We start from the raw sequence: 24776 nt of genomic DNA, 5'->3' as shown, positions 1-24776 counted from the left end.
TCAGAAGGATGAGTACTTGGTCGGTCGCTGCGAGTTCTGTCTTCTTTTCGAGGCAAGTAGTGATCCTGCGATGACCAAAAGAAGGCACTTGAACATGTTGTTGTTCACTTTCCACACCAAGTCCAGCCGTGGGCCGAGCAATCCAATGTTGCCCGCTGCTGTCCTCTTAACTTGTTATAGCAACTCAATTCAACACGAACCCAAATTTCTGCATATGCACTATTTTGAGCGACTGTGCTGCAATAAGTAGCCGGCTCCATACCGGGTTTCAGCAGCGCGTCGCTGACTGCTGGCCATGCACCGCTGGTGCTACTCGGTGACTTTGCGGAAATCGCACGACGGGCCAAGTCAGGGAAATACGCCGGATCGATCTGACCGGCGTCCCACGCCAGTATCTCGCTCAGACCGGCCATCGCCGTGGCGATGGGGTCGCTGAAAGTGCATTGCGGCTTTGTATTTTGCGTTTCGGTGAGAGGAACCAGTTCATTCACGGTGTACCAATTAATGGAGATTAGATGGTCAGTTGGAATGCATGGACAGTCAGTCGGCTCACCTGCCAAGATTAAGCTCGGTTGTAATGACCAAGCACCTTATTTTGAGCCACGCCATTGAAACGCCCAGAACGGCTGTATATCTGTACGTCATACAGCGAAAATAATATAGTCGGTCCAGCTCGTACTCGTAATCCCTTCTACCACTTCTCCTAAGTAATTCCTTCGTTATTCTCGGCTCTATCGACCACCGAGACATCTTATCGCAATCAAGACCAAGTATACTGGGTCAGACGATTGCTCTCACGGCTTACTTGGTTTGCCGATGGTGAGGGTAATTCCGTTTCATTTGCAGGCATCCAACAATGCCTGGTAGCCATCTTCAGAATGTCAGCCTCCGATGCCGATTCTCTAGGCCAGCTTCGTCTATTGCAGTCACTTGATGTGAATTTCCCCTTGCCAATAACCTCACATTATTGATTTGGTACCATCAGCCGTTGTGCATTGAAGCGCGCAAGTTCTCAGACCGCAAAATGTCGACGCCCGCTGTGAAACCAACCCCTCCCCCTTGCACGAGTTCCGGAGGTGTACGACATACCAGCCCAGTGGAAGCATATGATCCACTTCAGTTCAATCAATAAGCCGAAGCTGTGCGGAAGAAACGATATCGTCCCAATATCATGGGGGCTGGAGGAATCATTTCATGCTAGCTGTGGCAACGAAGCTTCGACATAGGGGAAACTCACCGTGAGCAGTACACTTCGGCGTTGATATGGATATCGAAGTGAAATCCATTTGCAACCTGCCATTCGCTCCGACAATCTCTTAGAAGCATCCATCCTGAGACGTCACAACTCAAGGACAGGCAGTCTATGAGGCGAAGCTATGGACAAACTTTACCGACCGATATATTATCATAAAAACGCTCGCGTGGAAGCTACCATCTTATTCACTTTCGCTTTCAAGCCATTCGTCAGTGTACCAAGTCCCTCCTTTCCTCGAGTTTTCCATACCTCCGTCCCATACAGAACCAATTCATTCGCAATTGCTCGCAGGATCTTCGTCTCTCTCTCTAATGTGTGGTCGTTGATTTCTGAGGGCTTGACCCTATTGAATCCTGGAAGCAATAACTTGACTCTCCAGCCATCGGCAAAGAAAGCAACTTCAAGATCCTGATTGACCACCAAAATGAAGTCGTCCACACCCACGGATATTGTCAAGCTCCCTCTCCTATTCAAACATATTGGCCATACTTTGTCCATCGACGCAGATCTTGTTCCTCAGGTCAGATGGCAGAGGGACGTGTTCCTACACGCGCTCTCCCATCCCACCCAACCAGATGTGGCCGAACCATCCTCAGCGGAAGAGCTTATTCTTAGATTTCTCGGCTTCCTGGTTGAGAATAATGCCTCTTCTACAATTCTACAATGCTTATTGAGGACTTTTGAAAAGAACTTTCTCAAGGACAATGATGTCCACCTGCTGATAAGCTCTCTTCCAGTCACCGCCAATATTCGCAGGGACCTTTTCTGTGCTTTTTACACCGCCAGGTCCAGATGTGTTGGAATCAAGACGCCACCAAGCGCCCTATTGGATCTTGCGGAACAAGACCAGGCGAACTTGTTTGCAGTGTTTGGAGGACAAGGTACTAATAATCCAAGATGCGTAGCTTCTTTGGCCACCCTGTACTCCACATACAAACCATTCATTGCACAGCTCATCGATGAAGTTGCGTCGCCGTTGCTTTACAAGCTCTGTCGGCTACCCGAGACCGAAGATCACTACTGCGGACGCTATATTGAACTTAGTACCTGGCTGCAGAACCCTTCGAAGATCCCTAATACCGACTTCATCTCTCAAGCTCCGGTCAGCTTCCCTATCATTGGCTTACTGAGCTTGGCACAATATTCGGCGACTTGTCAGGTGTTAGGCCTGACCCCTGGGGAGCTCAGAGCCCATATACGTGGCACAACTGGACATTCTCAAGGTCTTGTCATTGCGGCAGCGATCTCGTTGGCAGAGTCATGGGAATCCTTCTACGACATTTCGAGGCAAGCAATCGAACTCTTGTTTTGGCTAGGCTTCTACTGCCATCAAGCCAGGCCCGCCTCGTCTGTTTCGGCTGCTCTCGTGAAAGAGTGTCTTGAAAATGGTGAGGGTCAGCCATCATCGATGCTGAGTGTGCGAGGCTTAGATCGACTCCGTGTCGAGGCACTCCTTGCAAAGTTCAACAAGAATTTGAAATCAGAAGATCAACTACTCCTGGCACTCGAGAACGCCCGCGATAACTTTGTCCTAGCAGGGCCTGTCACTTCCCTGGTTCATATGAACTCATACTTCCGCTCTTTAAAAGCAAAGGATGGACTCGATCAGAGTCGCGTCCCGTTCAGCAGCCGGAAGCCTGTAATTCATCATCAGTTTCTACCCATCAGCGCCCCGTTCCATACGAGCTATTTATCGACTGCAGCCGAGAAAGTCAAGCTACGTCTCCGCAATATGTTAATGACCAAGACTTGTTTGGCAATCCCTGTTTATCATAGCAAGACAGCCGATGACCTCAGAGACAGCAGCACTGACAACCTCGTCGATGTTCTAGTGGATGCTATTGCATGTGAACAATGTCAATGGCCTGCTGCCTTGAAACTGCCTCAAGCAACTCACATCTTGGCGTTTGACGTTGGCATCGGTGATCTTGTGATGAAAGTGAAAGAAGGCGAAGGTGTCCGCATCATCGATGTTACCAATCTCGATGTCCGGGCCGAAGCTGCCACTGCTGCTGATTTCTACTCCTCAATTCTACTGACCTCAGCGGCACCGATTGAGTCTTGGGGCAAGCAATTCCAGCCACGCCTTGCGCGCTCTAGCAACGGTGACTGGGTTATGCAGACGAAATTGAGTCAACTGCTGAGCTGCCCGCCCGTGATGGTTGCTGGTATGACACCCACAACAACCCATTGGGACTTCGTCTCCTCCATCATGAAAGCTGGTTACCACATCGAGTTAGCTGCAGGTGGTTTCTACAATGCTGAAGCCATGTCTTCGGCGATTGAGAAGCTTGTGGAAAGCCTCCCAGCCGGACGAGGTGTCACTTGCAATGTCATCTATGCAAGCCCGCACACTTTGAGCTGGCAGATCGCTACGCTACGCATGCTGTCTAGGAAGGGACTACCTATTCATGGTCTCACAATTGGAGCTGGCATTCCTTCTGCTGATATCGTGGCCGAATACATCAACACGCTCGGAATCAAACACATCTCCTTTAAACCTGGTTCTTCGTCAGCCATCAGAGATGTAATCGACATTGCCAAGGCTCATCCGAACTTTCCAATCATCCTTCAATGGACTGGAGGCCGAGGAGGTGGACATCATTCGTATGAAGACTTTCACGCACCTATTCTCAATCTATACGGTGCCATCCGGAGACAAAGTAACATCATTCTCGTTGCCGGAAGTGGCTTCGGTGGCGCCGAGGACACTTATCCCTACCTGACAGGTGCTTGGGCTTCTCGGTTCGGCTACGTTTTTATGCCCTTTGATGGCGTTTTGTTGGGCAGCCGTATGATGGTCGCTCAAGAGGCGTACACGTCCTTGGAAAGCAAACTTCTCATTTGTCAGGCTTCAGGCGTCCCTGATTCGGACTGGGAAAAAAGCTACAGAGCTGCAACCGGCGGCATTGTCACGGTTCAGTCAGAAATGGGGCAACCAATTCATAAGATCGCAAATCGTGGAGTTCTTTTCTGGGCTGAGATGGACAGAAAGATTTTCAACCTTCCCCGAAAAGAGCGCCTTCCAAAGTTGCTCAAGAGCAAAGACACCATTATCCAGAGGCTTAACGCTGACTTTGCTAAGCCTTGGTTCGGAAGGACGTCGGCTGGCAAAGTAGCCGAGGTAGCAGAGATGACCTACACGGAAGTCCTAGAGCGTATGGTCAGCTTGATGTACGTATCTCATCAGAAACGGTGGATCGACCCTTCGTACGCCACTTTCGTCTACGATTTCACTTGCCGCGCCTTGCAAAGACTGCCACATGATGATCGGATCGAGCTATCACCGGCCGTTCTGGACGATCCACGCACATTCCTGGCCAATTTCGCAAGCTCCTGTCCGGAGGCTTCAACGACGATTTTGAATCCAGAGGATTCGGCCTTCTTCCTTCTCAGATCGAGATCGCGTGGCCAAAAACCTGTCAACTTTATCCCTGTCCTTGATGATAACTTCGAGTACTATTTCAAAAAGGATTCCCTGTGGCAGTCTGAGGATATCGATGCCGTCGTTGACCGTGATGCAGGGAGAGTTTGCATCCTCCACGGACCAGTTGCAGCACAGTACTCTCACAGATGCGACGAATCAGCACAGGACATTCTCGATGGGATTGCACATTCCCATGTCGAGAAAATCTTGGGCGAACAGTATGGCAGGCCCATTACACCACTCTCCGACGATGAAAGCTTGGTGCAAAGCGGCAGCGGGACTCCAGATTCCTGGGCGCTGGCTTCGCCAACCTCGAGCGCACCGACAACAATGGAGACGCCATTTGTGTGCAAGAGTCCCGGTTCTCAGACCCAGTTGTTCTCCGCGAACAGAATAGCCAACCAGTTCCCATCCTCTTTTCTTGCCGGGAGATGCAGCAACTCCTCCACTCTTCTTCGTGCTTTGTTTGGCTCGGATCACATCATTCGGGACGGCTCTTATAAAGTCAGTCCCCTTCGGCGTATCCTGGAACCCCGGTCTGGAGCTTCACTGTCTATCGATAGAGAGGCCGGTAAGGTGCTTCTTGAAAAGGATAACGGCCTCGGACCTGAGATTCTCGCAGAGATCTCATGCAAAGACAACATGACTTTGGCAGTGGAGCTTCGACAGCCAAGTTCATACAGAGATGATTATATTGCCTTGCCATTTGAGTTCGAGTTACAGACTGACAAGAGCCCTTGGACATTCAGCGAGGTCATGCAGGGTCGCAACCTCAATATCAAGTCATTCTATAGCAAGCTATGGTTCGATCAGGAGCTTGACCCCGGCGCAACTGTCCACAGCACCTTCTCAGGGAAAGAGATGGTGCTTACCTACGACATGTATCAGAATTTCCTTTCTACTGTTGGACAATCATATTCGAATGGGCCTGTGGTATGTGGCGACTCAGCAGTGTTCCCCATCGGTTTTGGTATCGTTGTCGTGTGGGATGTCATCACCAAGCCTTTGGTCTTGCGAGACATTGACGGTGATTTGCTTTGCTTGGTACACCAGTCCAATTCATTCGAGTACACCAAAGGCGCGTCGGCGCTCAGGATTGGTGACCTTGTCTCGGCCACCTCAAGAGTGAGAGAAATCTACATCGAAGAGGCAGGAAAATATGTCGTCGTCGAAGCAGAGGTGATGCGCGACGGGAAATCAGTGATGACTGTTCGATCGACGTTCTTGTTCAAGGGCAAGTTCAATGACTTCTCTTCAACCTTCAAACACAAACAAGAACAGGACATGATGATCGAAATCTCATCTCGACAGGATGCAGCTATTCTCCACGACCGAGAGTGGTTTCAGCCTCATGACTCGACCACTTCACTCGTCGGTACCACGTTACTGTTCCAGCTGCAATCAAATGTCACTTGGAAGAAGCGAAACGTCTTCAAGAGCATGTCAGTGTCTGGCACCGTCCTTGCTCGGAAGTCTGACACCGAGTTCGAAGAAATCGGCAAGGTCGACTTCTACGACAGTGATTGTGTGGGCAATCCAGTCATGGACTTCCTGGAGCGCAAGGCGTCATCGACCACGGTACAGAGCGACCTTCGACACCCTGGCTGGTCGGATGACGGCACGGTCGAGGTACAAATCCCCAGCAGCAATGAGAGGTACGCGAGAGTTTCCAAGGATTACAACCCTATCCACGTGTCACCTCTGTTTGCAGACTGGGCCGAGTTGCCCGGTACCATCACCCACGGAATGTATACTTCGGCAGTCGCAGCAAGTGCTCTAGAACATTTGGCCGCTGATGGTGACCTGCGGCGGCTGTACCGATGGTCGGCAACATTCACGGGCATGGTTCTCCCTGAAGACAAGCTCAATGTCCGTTTGCAGCACGTGGGAATGATTGAAGGCAGAATGCGGGTGAAAGTATCCGCGTACAACGAGGACACTGATGAAACTGTGCTCGAGGCGGAGGCAGAAGTCGCACAGGCTTCGACAGCATACGTCTTCACTGGCCAAGGCAGCCAGTCCAAAGGCATGGGCATGGATCTTTACAACAGCAGCCCTGTTGCCAAAGCTGTCTGGGACGACGTGGACGGATATCTCTCCGAGACTTATGGTGAGTACGATGACTTGACTTTCAAAGATATTGACTGACGCGACGTGCCATAATTTAGGCTGGTCAATTCTGGATATAGTTCGCAACAACCCCAAGTCGTTGACCGTGCACTTTGGCGGCAAAAGAGGTCGGAAGATCCGCGAAAACTACATGGCCATGCAAATCGAGACACCACTTCCCGATGGGTCGAGCATCAGCCGACCCGTTTTGCCCGGCTTGACATCAACCACAAGATCATATGTCTTCTCCGAGCCTCGCGGCTTGCTCTTCTCGACCCAGTTTGCTCAGCCTGCGATCCTCATCTTGCAAAAGGCCACGTTCGAGGACATGCGGGCCAACGGTCTCATTCAAGATGACGCCACGTTTGCAGGGCATTCTCTTGGAGAGTATGGCTCCCTGTCAGCATTCTCGGGCTTTTTGTCTATTCACGACCTTATGGATGTGGTGTTTTACCGCGGACTGAGCATGCAAGTTTCCATGGACCGAAACGAACATGGCCAGACTGGTTATTCGATGGCGGCGGCCAATCCCAAACGAGTTGGTAAAGGTAAGTTTGGGTGGTGCAGTAGTTGCCTTTCCTCAAACACTGACGTCGGACAGGATTCAATGAAAAGGGCCTCAACGTGGTCGTTGGCTTGATCGCCGGCGAGAGTCTGGCACTTCTCGAGATTGTGAATTACAACGTTGAAGGCGAGCAGTATGTTTGTGCAGGCACGGTAAGTCCACCAGTCCCAACAAACTTCTTGCATCAACTCTGACAAGTTTCCCCTAACAGATGGAGAATCTTCATACGCTATCTATGGTTTTGAACCATCTCTCCAGAAGTCCCGAGGCTGGACACCTGGTGGCCGAAGCCATCAGACCGGTAGACCTGCTCAACAGTGAGCTCCGGGCGTACATCGCCAAATGTGTCGAAGCCACCAAGAAACTCCCCAAGCCGATCGAATTGGAACGAGGCACCGCCACCATCCCGCTCAAGGGCATCGACGTGCCTTTCCACTCTTCCCTCTTGAGAGGTGGTGTCCATTCCTACCGCAAATTTCTGCAGAAGCGTATTGTGGAAAGCAACATCCGACCCGACAAATTGGTGGGCAAGTGGGTACCTAACGTCATGGCCGAGAGATTCTCACTGGATCAGTCGTACATTGAGGAAGCATATAGACTGACACAGAGTCCTGAGCTGAAGGAGGTATTGGAGCAGGGCTTACATCTTTGAGATTGGATACTTTGTTGTTGGTTACAGGGCCGGGGACGGGGTATTGGTTTGACGAAGACATGGGTTTTCCTACCCTGGATTTTTTTCGAGATTTTTTTGTTACATGAGTGCATGTTGTGTTATCCCATAGGCGTTGATGATGCACTTTTATGTTATGATTTGGTTTGATTTGACGGTTGATTGGACTTCATGAGTTGATATTCAAAGGTATAAATTTGGAACTTAGTGCTATATCATATATCGTGTTATCACAAGAATATCAATGTCTCCTTTGGTCATGTATCGAAGTGTCCCAGAGCAATTCACCAGCCTTGTGGGAAGCGCACAGCCTTGGTCCATTAACCTATCTGATACTCCATAGGTAGGCCGCAGGGTATATCTATAGGATGCTGGTTCTCAATACACATTCTATACGCGTAAGATATTATGAGCATTATTAGGCCTCATACAACCGATGCTCACATATCTATTAAATTTACAGAGGACGGAGTATGTTGTGTTGTATCTTGTCAGGGTCAATCGCCAGCACAAGGCTGTGAATTAGGTAATGTTCTAGGCACTAAACCCTCCCTCATTATTTCTACTGATTTACACAGTTGCATGAATCTTCCGGCAAACGATAACCACCCTTCAGAATATCATCCGTCCATGACCTACGAGACACCGGCCTGATTATCACCTACCTAGGTATTCTATTATCGTTTCAAGACAGCAACAGAAAAAAGGCGCCGGATAAAAACCCGGTGTTGTACGCACGGAGTCTCCGTACACAAGCTTACACCGGCGACCAAAGAAAATGGGCCGAACAGTAGTGTTTTTGGATTTTCCTTTTCGGGCCCCTTCTTTCATCCTTCCCCTTTCAACAAGCTACCTAGGTAGGTCTATACGTGTATCTTGAGTTTCTGGTTTCGTACAATTTCGGGGTGTTGGTAAGATTGTGGGTATTGGACGCTTCAGTAACGCTGAAATGTGAGAATGGCCTGACAACGGCTTTCTTGCTCTCTGTACTTTGTTCTCCCTCCTTGATGCTGTGAAACCTACCGAGAGTCATGCATGATTACAATCACCTGAGAAAGTCAGATCACTAGGTCTAGTTTTCAATGTCCCGTCATCGACAACGCTTGTCCTGATCCTATTCTAAACTGGGTCAGGGTTGCGGTGATATTTCATGTTACCTGCAGTACGGAGATACGGTGAGAGTATAAGTACAAAAGCCCAAGGTAATATCTCTAATACATATATCAAAGGAACAGCCAAGGTGAATCTTGATACAAGCACTTTCTCTCTAACATTTGTTCCCTTTTTCTGGTTCTTTGAACTTGACTTGAAGGAGGAACACAGCAATTCACGTTCATCCATCTACTCGTCCATCCATTAGTCCACAACAATGTCCACAACACCCATCATAGACGTTCCCGTCGTCATCATCGGCGGAGGTGGCGTCGGTCTTTCTCTGTCATGTTTTTTGTCCACCTACAAAGTCCCTCACGTCTTGTTCGAAAAACACCCTTCGACTTCCATCCTCCCCAAGGCGCATTACCTGAACCAGCGAACCATCGAGACCTTTCGACAACATGGTCTGTACGATGAGGTCACGGCGCAATCGGCTCCCCTCCACAATATGAGCCGGGTCGAGTGGCGAACGACCTTGGGTGGTGATGGTCCGTTTGATCGTCGGTTGTTGAGTTATATGAACGCTGCCGGGGGGGGCCCTAGTAGTTCCATGTCCGAAGCATATGGGTGAGTTACTCTCATCTCCTACCAAATTCCACCGCTCTACAAATTTCAATCAATCAGTAGAGGGAATAACATTCTCTAACCCCAACAATCAATTCTAGACGTGACTCGGCGGTTTCATCGTCAAATCTACCCCTTTTGAGATTGGAGCCCATTCTTCGTCGTGTGGCTGAAGAACGAAACCCAAACGGCATCTTTTTCAACACGGCCGTCAACGATTGGGAAGAATTCGACGACCATGTCATTGTCACCGTCACCACCAAGGCCGACGGGAGCCCCATCAAATACCGGTCCCAGTACGTCGTGGCGTGCGATGGCGGCAAAATGTCGACCAAGAAACTCGGCATCAACATGGAAGGCCTGGCTGGTATCATTGATTTCGTCTCGACTCATTTCAAGGCTGATTTGTCGGATTACTGGGATGGTAGGTTTTCCCCAAGTTTCTGTTCGTTCGTTTCTGGGGAGACTTTTTTTGGGATCCGTAAAACTAACTGGTTTCGTTCTTTAAACAGACCGCACACTCATCACTCACTTCATCAACCCCGAAGGAGGCTCCATGGCTCATCTCGACTGCGGCGCTCTGCTCCAAATGGGACCGACATGGGGCAGACACTCCGAAGAATGGGTCTTGACGTTCGGGTTCCCCATGACGGACAACAAACGCTTCGACACGGGCGCTCTGCCCGCTCGGATCCGCCAACTCCTCAAGCTCCCAGATCTGGAAATGGACGTGATGCATGTGAACCACTGGGTTCTCGACCGCGTCGTGGCCGACCGGTACCGCAGCCACTCGCCTTCTGGTGTTGACAGACAAGGCCGCGTCTTCATCGCGGGCGACGCGGCGCACCGTCGTCCCCCTGCCTCAGGCTTGGGTCTGAACACGGGCATCGAGGACGCGCTCAATCTCGCGTGGAAACTGGCGTTCGTGGTCCAGGGTAAGTCCTCGCCGAGCTTGCTCGACAGCTACGAGGCCGAACGAAGACCGATCGGCATCCGCAACAGCGACTGGGCGTTTTTCAGTTTCAGCAACATGAACGTTCTGACCGCGGCCGTCGGCCTGGTGCCGGGACAAAAGGAGATGAACCACGCTCGCTTCGCCCAGCTGTTCGAGGACAGCGACCGCGGCCGCGCGGCCTTGCACCACGTCCGCCGCGTCCTCCACACCCAAAACGTCGAGTACACGGCTCACAACATCGAGTTGGGCTTCGACTATGCGCGCGTGGGAGCTGGTGGTGTGCTCGTGGCCGACGGCACGCCAGCGCCCCCCGTCGATCCCGAGGGCCAGGTTTACGTGCCCACCACGAGACCAGGTCACAGGCTGCCTCACGCGTGGATCATTCGCGACGGCAAAGTCGTGAGCACACACGACCTCGTGACGGGGTCCGCGGCTGGGGCTGGGGCTGCGGACTTCGTACTCATCACCGACGAGGACGGCAGGGGGTGGGTCGACGCCGCCGAGAGCGTGGGCAAGGACATGGGTGTGAAGGTCGACACGGCGCAGATTCGGGCCAGGGACATCACAAGACCAAAGGGCCTGTGTCTGGACCAGATGGACTTGTGGGCCGGGTTGAAGGAGGTGCGCGCCGGGGGTGCGGTGCTCGTGAGGCCGGACAATTTCGTCGCGTGGCGCTGCGCCGACATGAGCGACGACCCGGCCGAGGCGCTGAGGGCCGCGTTGGCAGAGTTGTTGAGGACGCGGCAGCAGGTCGCCGCCACGAAGAAATCCGCCGAGACCAACGCCGGTGTGTCTTCTCGGACAACGGTGGACGTCGGCGTTCAAGAGGATGGTGCGGAAAGTTCGTCGGTCGAGTCTAGTAGCAGCATCGCTACACCCACAAATGAATCCGTCGAACAAGATGACCGACACTCTGTCCACGTCAAAGCCACCGAGGGGGCCGCAGCGCAGGATCTTGTCGAGGCAGTGATCGACGGTCTCCAGAAGCCGATCGACAAGACTGGTGCCGGGGCTGAGGTGTTTGTCGTTCAGTAGCGAAGCAAACGGGACAGTCAGGACGAGAACGAGGTGAAGACTCGTATGATGGATAGACAGGGATTGGGAGGTGTAGGTATTTGGTATCGGTCCTGAGTATTGGTATTATTATTGGTATTGTGATTATTACTTTGCCCTGATATCCTTGCTGGTTGGTACTCCTTCGTTGCTGCTGCTGCTGCTGTGTTGTTTTTGTTGTTGCTGTTGTCATCGTCGTCGTCGATTCTGCTGGCTTACTCACTGACTAGAAGAAGAGTACGAACAACATTGTTAGAACTTTCCCTCGCTTACTTCCCACCACCACTCAGCACGCGGCCAACAAACTTCTCTCCACCATTGGCACTAAAGTGGCTTTCAAACACTTCCCACGCTGTCCGGGCCACGTGCTCCCCACGCACCAACATCTCCCCTTCATACTCTCTGACCCCCCTCGCGAGGCCAGCAGGCGTCCTCTCGTTGGATGAGAGGGCCCGAGCCAGCTTCGAGGCATCGTTCATGGCTTGATCGACCCCCAAGTCCGCAAAAGGTGGCATCAGGTGAGCCGCGTCGCCCACGAGCGTGAGGCCCGGGGTACTCTCCCACCGCGTCCCGGCAGGCGGCGGCATGTACACCTTCCTCCTCATCATTCGGTCGGTGCAGTCGAGGCAGGCTAGTTTCAGATCCTCCGCACAGTCCTTGAAGAAGGTTTCGAGGTATTTCCTCTTGGCCTCCTCGGGTAGAGACCAGTCGACGCCGCATTTGTCCAGCCAACCTTCGGCCTGTCGAACACTCACCGTGAGTTGGATGCTGTCATCGCCGATCCTACGTGCTTCCATGGCGCGGCCTTTATCAAACATGAAGCAGGACCCGTTCCCCACAAAATCCGTGAGCCAGGAATGCCATTCTTTGACTTCGGTGGCCCAAAATTGAACAGTCGTGATTCCTGAATAGACTGGACGATGGTGGGTCATCCGTGGCCGGACCGTAGAATGTGCCCCGTCAGCTCCCACCACCAGGTCGAAATCCTCTTCAGTACTGTCCTCAAAGAGAAGATCGTACTTTCTTGGGCTCGAGGGTGAATTTTCCACCGCCACAAGCTTTCTTCCCCAGACCACCGTCTTCGGGCGAAGGGACTCGAGGAGCAAATTGCGTAGTCTGGTATAATCGATTCTGGGCTGGTCAAAAGACGGGTGGTGTCGTCGTTTATTCTCTTTCGTGTTGTTCTCATCAAGAATCGGTGTCCCATTGGGTCGGAGGATTTTCAAAACTTCGCTTTCAGAATTGGAAAGCCTCCTGAACGCCTCGAAGAGCCCGGCTTCACGTAGAGCGAGTTGACCGGTCTGAGGGTACAATTTAACCCAACCATTTTGGTGGTCTCCGTCATGCAGACCGTTGTCGCGCTCAAACACTTTGCAAGGAATGCCGGAAACTTGAAGCAATTTGGCCAAAGAAAGGCCAGCAGGGCCGCTTCCAATAATAGCAATGCGAGGAGGGCCAGTCATTATTTTTTTGTTTCTGGCAGAGGATTTCAAACGATGCTTTGGTGTGTCAAGTCACCAACTCTTGGGTAGTAGAAAGACATCCGCTGCGTGCGAAAGGCCGCGGCATAACAGGCAATACTGACCTTTTATATACATACATTGGCGCCAGCTGCTGCCACTCACGCAAAAGGGCTTTTACGCGAGCTTCCTGGGCGCATGAGCAGAACGGCCGAGGGCTTACGTAGTACATCCGTACCGCCTGTGACAGGCGTTGATCGAGACGTGAGCAGTACGCAAGCCGCGAGAAGATGGATTTCCGTTTCAGCCACCGAAGGCTCGAACGTGGGTGATGGATGGATTTTCTGGCAGGACAATGGTGGCTTAAAAAGGGCTCATCGCTCGGCTTTAGCAGCTCAGCCATGATACGCGATGGACCGAAGACCGACGACAAGCATCGACAAGCACTGCGCATCCCTGCATGACTCGCGACGACAAAGAGATGGGATGATTGGCTGCAAGCTGAACGATCAGAGAGTGGACAAGGGTTTGGCCCCGTTGTATAGCAGGGGATAATGGTCTGTTCTAAAGGCGAAGGAGGTAAAATGTTTAAAATCCGAGCTCATGCATGTGAAATATTTGTAACAGCGAAGAAAGAAATCCTCCTTGCATTACTATAATAACATTAGACTGTTCAGCCATTGTCTTCTACCGTTGAAACCAATATACACAGAAACATACACATACACTCAACAACAAGCAAGCAAGAAAGAAAGAGGACTAGCGAAGGAAAGATTGTTGAGGTGTAAGTGCAGCACAACTGACAGACGACCTCAATTTACGCGCTTGCGGATACTTGCATTGAGTCGCTGTTCTCTTTCACACTCTCCTCCACTCGCTCTTCCAGTCGTTCATCGACTTACTCTCTATCAAGGTGTCACAGCATTGTCACTGTGTTACTACTCCGAGTCATACCTTCCTCATCTTCATCAACCTAATCCTCACTCTGGTATATGACAGCCTCGTCGCACCTCACATATCAGTGGACAAATCACAACCTGAGTGCGACACCAGGACCTATCCTATCTCAATATGTCGGCAAATGCCAATTCATCAGTACCCGGCAGTGATCTGTCCAAAGCCATGGACGCAGCTTTGAAGCCTCAGATACCAAACAAGATCGGAATCATCGTCTGTAGCCAGCGCAGCCCACGAGCATGTCCTCAGATCAGCACCTTCGTCTTGGAGACACTCAAGGATTTCCAGAAGACTCATCCCAGCCCTCGTCCTTACGCCCTGAGCCTGATAGATCTCAATGATAACCCTCTACCGATCTTCAATGAACCTGATGTACCTTCACAGATCAAGTCAGCATCAGACTACAAGTTTGCACACACTCGTGCCTGGTCTGAGCTTATTTCTTCGTACATGGCCTTTGTCTTTGTCACTCCACAGTACAACTGGGGCTATCCCGCAAGTATCAAAAACGCCATTGACTACCTCTTCCACGAGTGGAGGGGCAAGCCGGCTCTGGTGGTTTCCTATGGTGGTCATGGCGGAGGCAAGGCGGCAGTACAGTTGCAGCAAGTCCTGGAGGCAGTCAACATGAAGGTCGTCAAGGATTTTGTTGCTCTCCAATTTCCCGACAGGGCGTTTCTTTACAAAGCTGCGCACGGTGAGGATCTCAACCTGAGGGTGGTATCAGAAGAGGCAGGTCGCGAAAGAGTCATTGAGACAGAGAATGCACAAGCGATACTTGCTGGAGGTGATGCAACCATGGAAGCTGGGGGCAATACAAAGGACCCTGTGTGGGCACAAGAAAGTAAGGAACTCTGCACCCAATTCTGGGAGTTAGTCACGACCTTGAATGCCTGAAGGAGGACGTCGGGAAAGGTGTGCTCTCCGTGGACAATGAGAACGATAAACTCGAGCCGTGGAACCCGCAAAGTTGCAAGCCATTATTTCAAATGGTGGCACACATGGAGTTCATTGCATGACACCAGGTTTAGTCTCCTGTGACCAGCATCCTCACAGCAGGTCAATTCTTGAGTTTGCCGTCACCTTTTAGTGTTATTATCGTCCTCCAAATCGACTGGCCAGGTAGCGCGAGGAAGTGATTGCTGGCAGTGTTGGCGAAATGCTAGGGTAACTAGACTAAAAAATCAATTAGCAAGATCAAGATTTACCTTTCGGCGCATTTGATGGCCCATAATGATAGAAGGCTGCCCGTGAGACTTACTGAGCAAGAGTAGCAAACATAGAGATAGGTTGGTATGGATGAGCAATCGGAAGGTGCTTGAGCGCAGGCGGCACGGATTAATATAGTTCCGAGCGGCGTCATAAACTCCATCCAGGTCTTTTCTCGCCTTCCAGGAAGGCGAATCTTCTTCTCGCTCGACGACAACCAACATGTCGGCATCATTGGCGCCAGAATGCAACGAAGTCAAGGAGTATGTCATTCAAATGTACTACTGGCAGTGCTGATTGGTTTAACAGAAAGTATGACACTTGTTTTCTGAAATGGTACTCTGAAAGTATGTCATCCCAATCTCGCCATCTTTGCAAGATCGTCTAATAGCTGGCAGAATATCTCCGGGGCATTTCATCCAACGACGAATGTGAACCACTCTTTCGCAAGTACAAAGCTTGCTTAACGGTATTGTGGCCATTTTCTTTTCCATGCTAGGGAGCTAATGGCATACCAGAAAGCATTAAAGGACAAGGGCATCGATACTATGCTGGCCGAAGCTAGAGAAGGCACCGTCCACGAGACTGATGCCGAGCACCTAAAAAGATGACAGGTGAAGCAGCACCTTCGTACCTATCACTCGTACTCGCGCCTGTCGAAAAGTTGCAGAGCCACCGTCGACAGGCCGAGAGTGTGCACCACTGCACATTCGTCATCTCTGTACCACCAGATCACTTCTCAACACCCATTTCTCTCCACTCAGCACTTCTTTGCCTTCATGGTACAAACATTCGTCGCCATGTTTGTGGAGTAAAGCCATGCCAGTCTCAAGACCGACCACTATTGGGTCAGGTGGTGCGACACCTTTCTTGGTGGCCTCGGGGTAGAAGGCGGTCTCCCCTCCCTGGCAAGTGGTGAGGTAGATCAACAGAGTCCAGGTGGTTTTGGCAGGCATTTTGTCCTTGCCGAATTGTATTTTATTGCTCTCATCATAATGTTTATCAAAAAACTGGCCTGGCCGGTATCTGTACACTCTAATGTTGGGATTCAGCCCAAGAACTTTACCATCGAAGGTTGTTTTATCGTCAAACGTCTCCACGAGTGATTTGAGCCCACTGTATTCCCAGAGCGTTTTGGCAAACACCGGGTCATCCACCTGGAACCGATCGTTAACGCGGACGGCCTCTCCCCGCTTTGGTTTCCCGGGGGTCGTGGTCATGGGTATTGAGGCCAGGAAGGAAACATAGTTCTTGCATAGCGTAGAAGTAAAAAGGTTGCGAATCACTAGAATTTGGCCTTCGAGGACAGTCTCGATTGAAAGATGCTCCGCAGGAATGACTGGACTCAAAGGTGGCCAATTTGGAACGGTGGGTTTTGTTCTGAGTTCTGCCTTGGGAGGAGGGCCATTCTTTTGCTTTGCTCTAGGTGGCATGGCCTGATTGTAGTGGAGTCATTCAGAGAATGGGGAGAGAAGTATTGTAGGAGTATGTAGAGGCTCAAGGGTCGGTCGTAGCTCGACGGTTGCCCAATTGTCAATGATTATTTGCCTGTTGACTCATTGAGAAACTCGAGAGACTAATTGATCGAGTCAATTTGCGACAGAGAATCCGTAAGGCAGTGATTATTGCCGGGTCAGGCATCGAGGTTGCTGTCATCGCAAACAAAAATCTGAATCGTTTACGTGGCTGTGATTGGTCAGAGGCCAAACTCCGCGACTCTCGCTCCGACGCCCGCAACAACTTCAGAACTTTTGTTCTCCATCTTCTTCACTCGGTAACGAAGTCGCCCAAACGACGACCAGTCTCTCCCCTCGCCCCTTCCTCTCGTATAATTCGCAGACCTCGGAATGTCGTCGCAGGCAGTTGCGACGTCTGCTAGAGGTCTGCCGGATTTCCCTTCGACCTCCATAGATCTAGACGACTTCGCAGATCAACCATGGCCCGCTCCCTCGACCCCCCGCCGACACGCCTCGCAGCCACAGGATGAAACAGAGCAATCGCCTGCAGAGGATGGTCATTCTTGGACTGAAATGGACGCCCAACAAAGACAACAAGCCGTTGGCAATCTGTTGGCGGCTTTGGCACCCATAAGCCCTGAGCAGACCGCAACTGTGGCAGACGGACCAACGATGCATCGAGGCCTTTCTGCTGGTGAAGGTCATACCCCAAACAACCACGCAAATGCCAGTGAATATATGATGCAAGACACAGATCTAGGCAACCAGAATGTGAATGCGAATGCCGCCATCTCTATTCCTCCACTCCCTCCTCTAAACAATGACGACTTCATGGATGAAAACGCCCCTCCACCCTTTCCTTCCTCTCTCCCCCAGGACTCGGTCGACCAATCCCAAGCAACTCTACTTGGAGATGATACCTTCACCATGGGTCAGACAGAACCACAAGCACCAATGCCGTCTCAAGGACCCCCGCCTGAACGAAGAGAAATCGAGGCTTTCGCAAAGATCGAATTCGAAGATGGAAATTATTACATAACAACTTATGCATGTGAATTGGGTCGCGATGCCTTTGCGTATAGAGCCGCTTCAGCAAGAGCCGCCGAGGCGCGTCAGGCAGACCAGGAACACGCTCAAAGTTCCAGCGGAAGACGATCGGGATTTCCTGAGGTCGTCTCAAGACCAGGTGATAGTCAAGTACAGGGAAGTGTGGTTAGTGAGGCTGGCGGTTTCGGCGGTGTCGACGAGGCACCTTTGCCCAAGGAGACGGACCATAAAGATTCTCACCATATGGATTCTCATTCCTCTGACATGTCTGGCGGTAGTATCGTCAAACCCCAAGAGGTGCTAATCAACCCGCCTTTGATCCCATTCGACTATCACAAGACGGCAGAACGTCAAGCGCAGATGGAGAACCGACAAACACGGTCGAGACAACGACAATCAGGAAATGCCGAAATTGAGTCAGACAATGAGCAGCCAGCGCCGGTGACAGCCGACCATATCCCTACTGCTGATAATTGCCCTTTAATTCCTATTCATGCATGTCGCACATTTGAACAGTCGGAACTGGAAAACTTGAGAAGTATCTCTCGACGACATGTCAAGATTTTCTGGGATTTCGACAAAGAATGGTTCGAAATGAAGGTTCTTGGGAGGAACGGTGCTTTTTTGAACGACCGTTTCTTAGAGAGGGGAGAAGTCATGCGACTTCGCGACGGCTCAAAGATTCAAATCTCCAATGTCTGGATGACATTCCGACTTCCCAGTCAAAGAGCAGAATCAATCACAGAAGATTCGGATCGGGAAGAACGCGAAGTGGATGAAAGCTCACTCCCTCCGCGAAGCACATCCCCAATATCTGATGAGCCTGAGAAAAGCACTTCACCTCCACGTGGTGGCGGTAAGACGAAGCTCAAGATTACATTAACAGCAAATACGCCGAAGCCATCTGCGCCTCAAGCATCTCCGCCAGTAGCAGACCCAGTAGTAGGACCTGATGGTCAGCTAATACCGCCGAAAAAACGCGGACCAGGTCGACCACCCAAGGATGGAATCATGTCTACGCGTGAACGTAAAGAACTGGAAAGGGCTCGAAAGCTGGCAGAGGCAAAGGCTGCTAATGGCGGAAGGACACCAGAACCACCTTTTCTCAAAGGCAAATATCCCGCAAAACCTGCGGTCGTCAAAGAGGAACCTCTCCCTATTGACACTAAGCCCGAGAAAAGAAAATACAAAAAGAGAAAGAGATCTGGCGAGGAGGGTGATGTGCTTCAATCAATCGAAGGCGGGGAACAAGACGTACCTAGTGAGACGGACGATCAACCTGCGAAGAAAGTCAGACAATCAAAGTCTCCCTCGCCGGCATATCCACCTCTGGAATCTTGGACAGAAGAGCAGCTCCAAAGACCCCAGGAGCCATATGCTCGCCTCATTTACGATATCTTGATGGAGATTCATCCACAGGCCATGCCATTGAAACTCATCTATCGAGCCATCAAGATGAGGTATCCCTTCTATGTTCACATTGTCGAATCGGAAGGTTGGCAGAGTAGTGTGAGACACAATCTGAACCAGGAATGGAATAAACTTTTCGAGAAAGACAAGAAGGAGGGCAAAGGATGGGCGTGGAAGGCCATACCGGGCGCTCTACAGCCGCAAGCCGAGAGGAGGAAGGCTGCTCAGCAAGCTGCAGCATCAAAGCCCAAGCCCAATCCTGCACCACGTCAACCACCTCAACAAGGACCGCCTCCGCCATTGAATTGGCAAAACAATATGTCATATCCACCCAATGGGATGCACCCACAAGGGCCCCCTCCACCCTTCTTTGGTGCAGGTCTGAACGGTCCCGTACCACCGCCAAACGGCATGCCATACCCACCACCATTTGCCGCTGGAACGCCATCGTCGAATCCAAATGGACCTGGCCCTCACCCTCCTGGCCAACCGCCTAGCCAATTTTACCCCATCCCACAAGGTAACCGTCCGCCGTTTCCTGGAGCAGCTCTTCAGCAACCTACAGGCAAGCAAAGCGCTGGTCGACCATCTTCGTCCACCCCTGGGCCCTCTCCAGCTGCCGCAGCTAGTTCATCGGCACCGAATATGCCTTGCACCACCGCAGGTCTCCTCAAAATCCGAGAATTTGAAGTTGCCATGTATCAGCAAGAGCCCGATGCGCGTAAGGTCCAAGTCTACCAGAGAATATTCGCCTCGGCTAAGAGACGGATGCTACATGGAGCAACTACTACTTCAATGGCAGAGGGGGACAGTACCGAAGAACATGTCATTATGCGACAACTTCAAGCGATTATCAACGAATTCAGAAACCCTAACTTTGTGGGATTTTCAAACACTGCACATGCAGTGAATGCTCCTGTCATTATGACACCGGTGCCTGCTCCAATAGCTGCCACTCCCGTCCCACCAGCACGAACTGCGACTCCAGCGACTACAGCTCCTGTTAATAGTCCCAGTACTGTCAACAACTCCAATGCTGCTAACACTGCTGGTAGACCTAGTCCACAGACTAGCACTATTGCATCTATGTCTATTGAGAAGCAGTCGCCAGAGGCGACCAGCTCAACCGCCACTGTCGAGGTACGGATCGCAGAAAGCCCTGGACAAGGTGGCGGCTCTGCAATGCAGCAGAACTAGAAGCTCTACTGTGGCAGACATCACACCGTGAGGAGTTGGGTGACTTGAAGTGATGCTTGGGCATGATCAGAATGCTCAGCAATAAGGTGATTGGTGTAACATTACTTTTGTTGCAGCAAGACACATTTTATGAGGTTGGTTCTTATGCAAGTGATGGAAACGAGGACTTATGATTTTGATCACGATTATGCCTGGGTCGGAGTGTAGGCTTGTTGGGTGTCTTCTCATTCTTATCTGCGAGTCAATATTGGCCTGGGTGTCAATGGTATCGTGGGTTTAACATTATTGAAAGGACAGACTCATGCGGTTTGGGGCATTGGCAGGATCGTTTGGGATCCCATCGAGTCGACCCAGAGAGCTTGATGATGTACATGGTATGATGTCCAGAATACATCTTAGACCTCTTTTTGGGCACAACAGCATTACTCCGTAGTTTTTGCAGTCTAATAGTATATCGCCTAGAATTAGTTATGATGATGAGCGATTCGTATATAGGGTAAACATTGTCAACAACACCAACGACGGTGCGGGTTTCAATCTGAGCTCGTAGCAGATGTTGAATCTTTTGTGGTGTTCGTACCCAGATACTCGGATTTCTTGAAGGAAAGAATCCTTGTACGGAGTATGCCTTGTGGGAGAAAAGACGCCAATGACGTGAAGTTGACCGAATGAAGTAACCCAACTTTCCTCTTTGAGCCTGTCGGGAGCGTTTTGCTAAGCCAACAAGACATTCGATGCCTAAATCTCATGCCTGAGCATGCTTGAGGATGCCTGAGGCTGCCCCAAGCCTTGAACTAAGTATCGGTACCGTCTCATCCCTACCGGATGCAGTAGCCCAAGTTTCCTTTTTGAGCGCTTCGAGGGTATCTTGCTCGGCCAACATGGCATTGGATGCCTGAACATTGTGCCTTGGGGGCTGACGGGGACCTAAGCCTTAAACTGAGTACTATCTCTTCCCCTTCCATATACAGTAGCTAAGCTTTCCTTTTCAAGCGATTCATGAGTGTTTTACTCAACCAACATGGCATTTGATGCCTGAAAATCATGACCGCGGCATGCCCAAGGATGGCTGTCCTGAGGACGGATGCTCTGACATAGATGCGGTAACCCAACTTTCCCCTTTAAGCGGTTTGAGAGCGCTTTACTTGGCCAACATGACATTAGTGCCTGACTATCATGCCTGGTTGGTGGTTACTTGCATCTCGGTAGGAATAAAAGAGATGATACTCAAGAGGCCCGAAGTAATCCTAGTTATGGAGTATATATATCTATTCCAGTGAATTTTCCCTCAACAAAGTATGTCTTGATGGCCACTATTAAAGACTCACCACGTCGAACCGCCACTTTGGCCCAATGGTTCGGAGGGGGGCTTATTCTTGGAAACCAGCTTAGTGGATTAAACTGGGAGTCAGCTGGTTTCCATGATCACTGGATAAACATCCCTTGACCAAGGTACGAGGGGATGGCAGTGATCATAGTCGGGATAAGTAAAAGAGAAGCTGGTCGTGGCTTCGACTCTCCAAACTTTTTGTTCGGTTGCCCTTTTTTCTTGAAGATTTTTTGGACGATCTGATGTTGTTGGATGTGAATGAAGGTGGTGAGAGGAGGTGAAGTTGATCAGGTACCTACGCAAACCTCAGTCACCAGCGCCGTTGATGCCTGTGGATGGCGCCCCCAAGCCTTGTACGAGTACCGAGTACTTTCACCTAATTACTGTATCCTTACCGGATACAGTATCCTAACTTCCTCTTTGAGCGACTTGAGAGTTTTGCTCAATCAACGTAGTATTCAGGCATCAATAACTTGACGTCCCTCCAGCCTTCTACAGAAATACCAGATGCAGTAACCAAAGTTTCCTCTTTGGGCGACCTCGAGAGCTTTGCTTGGACGGGCGGTCCATTGTGCTGAGCTACCTAAGCCCCATTGATGTCAGAGCACTCCCTCCCAGCCAATAATGTACCGATCACCATTCTACCAGATACAACTGATCTAACTTTCCTCTTTTGAGTGGTTCAAGAGCTTTGATCAGCCAGCAAGACATTTGCCCGCCTTGTCCGGTGATGCCTGAGCCCGTCGGGATACCTGCGCATCTCTCCACACGTCGTTGTATCAAACACCAGATACAGCAACTTAATTTTCCTCTTCGAGCGTTTCGAGGGTTTTGCTCAGCCAGCACGACGTTGATGCCTGGGCATCCCTCCAGCCTTGTACCGAAAACCATCGTCTCCTGATACTTCGTATCCCTACGAGGACACAAGTTCAACCTCGCTTGATGACTGTCTATATTTCATGTATCCGTACCACCTCAATCTTTCCAGATACTCGCCAAAAGTAACTGTAGTTCAAAAACTTACGTTTTGCCTTGGTTTGGCCAATCCAACAAGATGCATGTCTCAATCCTTTCCCGCGTGCTAATCTTGTTCCTGCTTCATGTCCTTCCCATTGCTACAGAACATGTCCTTCCGCCTCAAAGACCTCTCCAAAAGAGCGACACTGCGGCCACGGTCAAAAAAACGCACCGTGTCGCCATCATCGGTGCAGGTCCCGGTGGTTCCTCTGCCAGTTATCATCTCGACAAGTTCTCTCGATTGTCCTCACTCGACACTCCGCTCGACATCACCATCTTCGACACGAACCCGTACATAGGTGGCCGCACCACGACCGTGAATGCCCTCGAAGACCCGCGCTACCCCGTCGAGCTGGGTGCCAGCATCTTTGTCGAGATCAACCACATCCTCTACAATGCCACGCGAGACTTTGACCTCACTCCCTCCCTCAAAATCTACCAAGCCACACCGACCGCGAAGTACGAGCTGGGCATCTGGGATGGGGTCGAGTTCGTCTTCAAGACCGTTAGGGAAGACGACGACGGCGGCAGCTCCTCCTGGCGGGGGTGGTGGGACATTGCAAAATTGTTGTGGAAATACGGACTCAGTCCGATCCGCACGCAGCGCGCGACAAAGGCGGCAATCTCTTCGTTTTTGAGGTTCTACGACGACTATTTTCCCTTTACCAGTCTACAAGATGCGGTCATGAAGACGGGATTGGATACGTACACGGGCGCAACGGGGAAAGAGGTGCTCGAGAACGCGGGTGTCGGTGGACGATTCGCCCGCGAAATCATTCAAGCCAGCACCCGCGTCAACTATGCAAGCAATCTCGGTGGCATCCACGGACTCGAGACACTGGTCTGCATGGCGATCGAAGGTGCGATGGCTGTCCACGGCGGCAATTGGCAGATTTTTGATACCATGGTCAAGAATTCTGCGCAGAGAGCGTTTCTCAACACCAGCGTCACGCATGTCGAACGTACGTCCAAGGGAACCTATCTTTTACAGACCGACAATGAAGAACTAAAGTCGGCTGGGACTGGGGAGCAGGAGGTTGATTTTGACACGGTCATCCTCGCGGCGCCGTATCAGTTTGCCAACATCTCATTCACGCCCCAATTACTCAGCCCGCCAGACAAAATCCCGTATGTGTCGTTGTATGTTACGCTGTTCACGTCCCCGCACAGGCCGATGCCGGCCTTCTTTGGTCTCGGTGATGACGAGCAAGACGACGTGCCTAGTTCGATCATCACAACGTTGCCTGAAGACTTGAATGAGCGACTCGGCTCTCGACACGGTGTGGAAGCCGTGGGGCCATCCGGGTTCTGGTCGATCAGTACATTGAAAGTATTGCATCCCGAAAGTGATGGGCGTTTTGCCGGACCTATGAGTGAGTTTGACAGTTCAACTGAGGAGACTGAGGAGTCGACGCAGTACCTGTACAAGATATTTTCTCCTGCTCCATTGACGGGATCGTTCCTGTCTGAGCTTCTTGGTTTCGAGTACAGGCCTCCGTCGGATGATGACGAAGAAGACAGTCTTGGATCTCTTCCGAAAAAGGATGTGAGTTGGTTCTATGAGAAAATGTGGCATAGTTATCCTTATGAATTGCCGAGGACGGCCTTTGTCAACTTTACACTACAGATGGATGAGGATCAGGATAGAGGCTTATACTATCTTTCTGGTATGGAAAGTTTTATTTCGACAATGGAGACATCGGCGTTGGCCGGGATGAATGTTGCCAAATTGATTGTCGAAGGGTTGAAAACTCGTGAATCATGAGGAGAGGTGGTGACTTTTGAGGACTTTTGCTCGGCATCACTTGGATGTTTTGAAGCCTGCGCTTGTCACTGCTCGATATTTCAGAGACAAAAGGACTCATGTCGGAAGGGTGAAATGAACCCAATGACAGCCCAAGTCTCATCATTGACTTTTTGTTCTTGAGATGCTCTGCTA

The 24776-nt window shown here is 50.9% G+C and overlaps 9 protein-coding genes across 9 annotated transcripts; 6 read left to right on the top strand and 3 right to left on the bottom strand.

Moving 5' to 3' along the window:
- PV06_04648 (uncharacterized protein) lies at positions 1-413 on the bottom strand (the record flags this gene model as incomplete). Its single annotated transcript, XM_016405567.1, has 2 exons — positions 1-165; positions 201-413. The coding sequence occupies 2 exons, from the start codon at positions 411-413 to the stop codon at positions 1-3; spliced, it is 378 nt and encodes a 125-aa protein (XP_016263773.1).
- Positions 414-1298: 885 nt separating this feature from the next.
- PV06_04647 (uncharacterized protein) lies at positions 1299-8263 on the top strand. The gene is made up of 4 exons (XM_016405566.1): positions 1299-6792; positions 6851-7339; positions 7393-7508; positions 7568-8263. The coding sequence occupies exons 1-4, from the start codon at positions 1680-1682 to the stop codon at positions 8006-8008; spliced, it is 6159 nt and encodes a 2052-aa protein (XP_016263772.1). The 5' UTR covers positions 1299-1679; the 3' UTR covers positions 8009-8263.
- Positions 8264-9235: 972 nt separating this feature from the next.
- PV06_04646 (uncharacterized protein) lies at positions 9236-11977 on the top strand. Its single transcript, XM_016405565.1, has 3 exons — positions 9236-9748; positions 9847-10169; positions 10258-11977. Exons 1-3 carry the CDS (start codon positions 9396-9398, stop codon positions 11733-11735), a joined length of 2154 nt encoding a protein of 717 aa, XP_016263771.1. The 5' UTR covers positions 9236-9395; the 3' UTR covers positions 11736-11977.
- On the bottom strand, positions 11472-13494 carry PV06_04645 (uncharacterized protein). The gene has a single exon (XM_016405564.1). The coding sequence runs from the start codon at positions 13214-13216 to the stop codon at positions 12023-12025; it is 1194 nt and encodes a 397-aa protein (XP_016263770.1). The 5' UTR covers positions 13217-13494; the 3' UTR covers positions 11472-12022.
- A 354-nt stretch (positions 13495-13848) lies between these two features.
- PV06_04644 (uncharacterized protein) lies at positions 13849-15366 on the top strand. Its single transcript, XM_016405563.1, has 2 exons — positions 13849-13997; positions 14127-15366. The coding sequence occupies exon 2, from the start codon at positions 14285-14287 to the stop codon at positions 15065-15067; it is 783 nt and encodes a 260-aa protein (XP_016263769.1). The 5' UTR covers positions 13849-13997; positions 14127-14284; the 3' UTR covers positions 15068-15366.
- Positions 15367-15601: 235 nt separating this feature from the next.
- PV06_04643 (uncharacterized protein) lies at positions 15602-15990 on the top strand (the record flags this gene model as incomplete). The annotated part of the gene is made up of 4 exons (XM_016405562.1): positions 15602-15642; positions 15689-15726; positions 15778-15848; positions 15898-15990. The coding sequence occupies 4 exons, from the start codon at positions 15602-15604 to the stop codon at positions 15988-15990; spliced, it is 243 nt and encodes an 80-aa protein (XP_016263768.1).
- PV06_04642 (uncharacterized protein) lies at positions 15860-16964 on the bottom strand. The gene has a single exon (XM_016405561.1). It carries the CDS (start codon positions 16810-16812, stop codon positions 16093-16095), a length of 720 nt encoding a protein of 239 aa, XP_016263767.1. The 5' UTR covers positions 16813-16964; the 3' UTR covers positions 15860-16092.
- Positions 16965-17167: 203 nt separating this feature from the next.
- On the top strand, positions 17168-21009 carry PV06_04641 (uncharacterized protein). Its single transcript, XM_016405560.1, has one exon. The coding sequence runs from the start codon at positions 17227-17229 to the stop codon at positions 20488-20490; it is 3264 nt and encodes a 1087-aa protein (XP_016263766.1). The 5' UTR covers positions 17168-17226; the 3' UTR covers positions 20491-21009.
- Positions 21010-22770: 1761 nt separating this feature from the next.
- PV06_04640 (uncharacterized protein) lies at positions 22771-24765 on the top strand. Its single transcript, XM_016405559.1, has one exon. It carries the CDS (start codon positions 22875-22877, stop codon positions 24600-24602), a length of 1728 nt encoding a protein of 575 aa, XP_016263765.1. The 5' UTR covers positions 22771-22874; the 3' UTR covers positions 24603-24765.
- The last annotated feature ends 11 nt before the right edge of the window (positions 24766-24776 follow it).

This window comes from Exophiala oligosperma, assembly GCF_000835515.1.
Source record: "Exophiala oligosperma strain CBS 72588 unplaced genomic scaffold supercont1.4, whole genome shotgun sequence".
Taxonomy (NCBI): Eukaryota; Fungi; Ascomycota; class Eurotiomycetes; order Chaetothyriales; family Herpotrichiellaceae; genus Exophiala; species Exophiala oligosperma.
The sequence above is the reverse complement of the archived record's forward strand: the minus strand, read 5'-3'. Positions and strand labels throughout refer to the sequence as shown.

Excerpts from the sequence above, each read along its gene's own strand:
- PV06_04647 (XM_016405566.1), top strand. The coding sequence starts at position 1,680 with ATGAAGTCGTCCACACCCACGGATATTGTCAAGCTCCCTCTCCTATTC. Across the intron at positions 6,793-6,850 it reads ATATCTCTCCGAGACTTATG|GCTGGTCAATTCTGGATATA; the intron begins GTGAGTACGATG and ends GCCATAATTTAG. Across the intron at positions 7,509-7,567 it reads AGTATGTTTGTGCAGGCACG|ATGGAGAATCTTCATACGCT; the intron begins GTAAGTCCACCA and ends TTCCCCTAACAG.
- PV06_04645 (XM_016405564.1), bottom strand. The coding sequence starts at position 13,216 with ATGACTGGCCCTCCTCGCATTGCTATTATTGGAAGCGGCCCTGCTGGC.
- PV06_04640 (XM_016405559.1), top strand. The coding sequence starts at position 22,875 with ATGCATGTCTCAATCCTTTCCCGCGTGCTAATCTTGTTCCTGCTTCAT.
- PV06_04641 (XM_016405560.1), top strand. The coding sequence starts at position 17,227 with ATGTCGTCGCAGGCAGTTGCGACGTCTGCTAGAGGTCTGCCGGATTTC.
- PV06_04642 (XM_016405561.1), bottom strand. The coding sequence starts at position 16,812 with ATGCCACCTAGAGCAAAGCAAAAGAATGGCCCTCCTCCCAAGGCAGAA.
- PV06_04644 (XM_016405563.1), top strand. The coding sequence starts at position 14,285 with ATGTCGGCAAATGCCAATTCATCAGTACCCGGCAGTGATCTGTCCAAA.
- PV06_04646 (XM_016405565.1), top strand. The coding sequence starts at position 9,396 with ATGTCCACAACACCCATCATAGACGTTCCCGTCGTCATCATCGGCGGA. Across the intron at positions 9,749-9,846 it reads TCCATGTCCGAAGCATATGG|ACGTGACTCGGCGGTTTCAT; the intron begins GTGAGTTACTCT and ends AATCAATTCTAG. Across the intron at positions 10,170-10,257 it reads TTTGTCGGATTACTGGGATG|ACCGCACACTCATCACTCAC; the intron begins GTAGGTTTTCCC and ends TTCTTTAAACAG.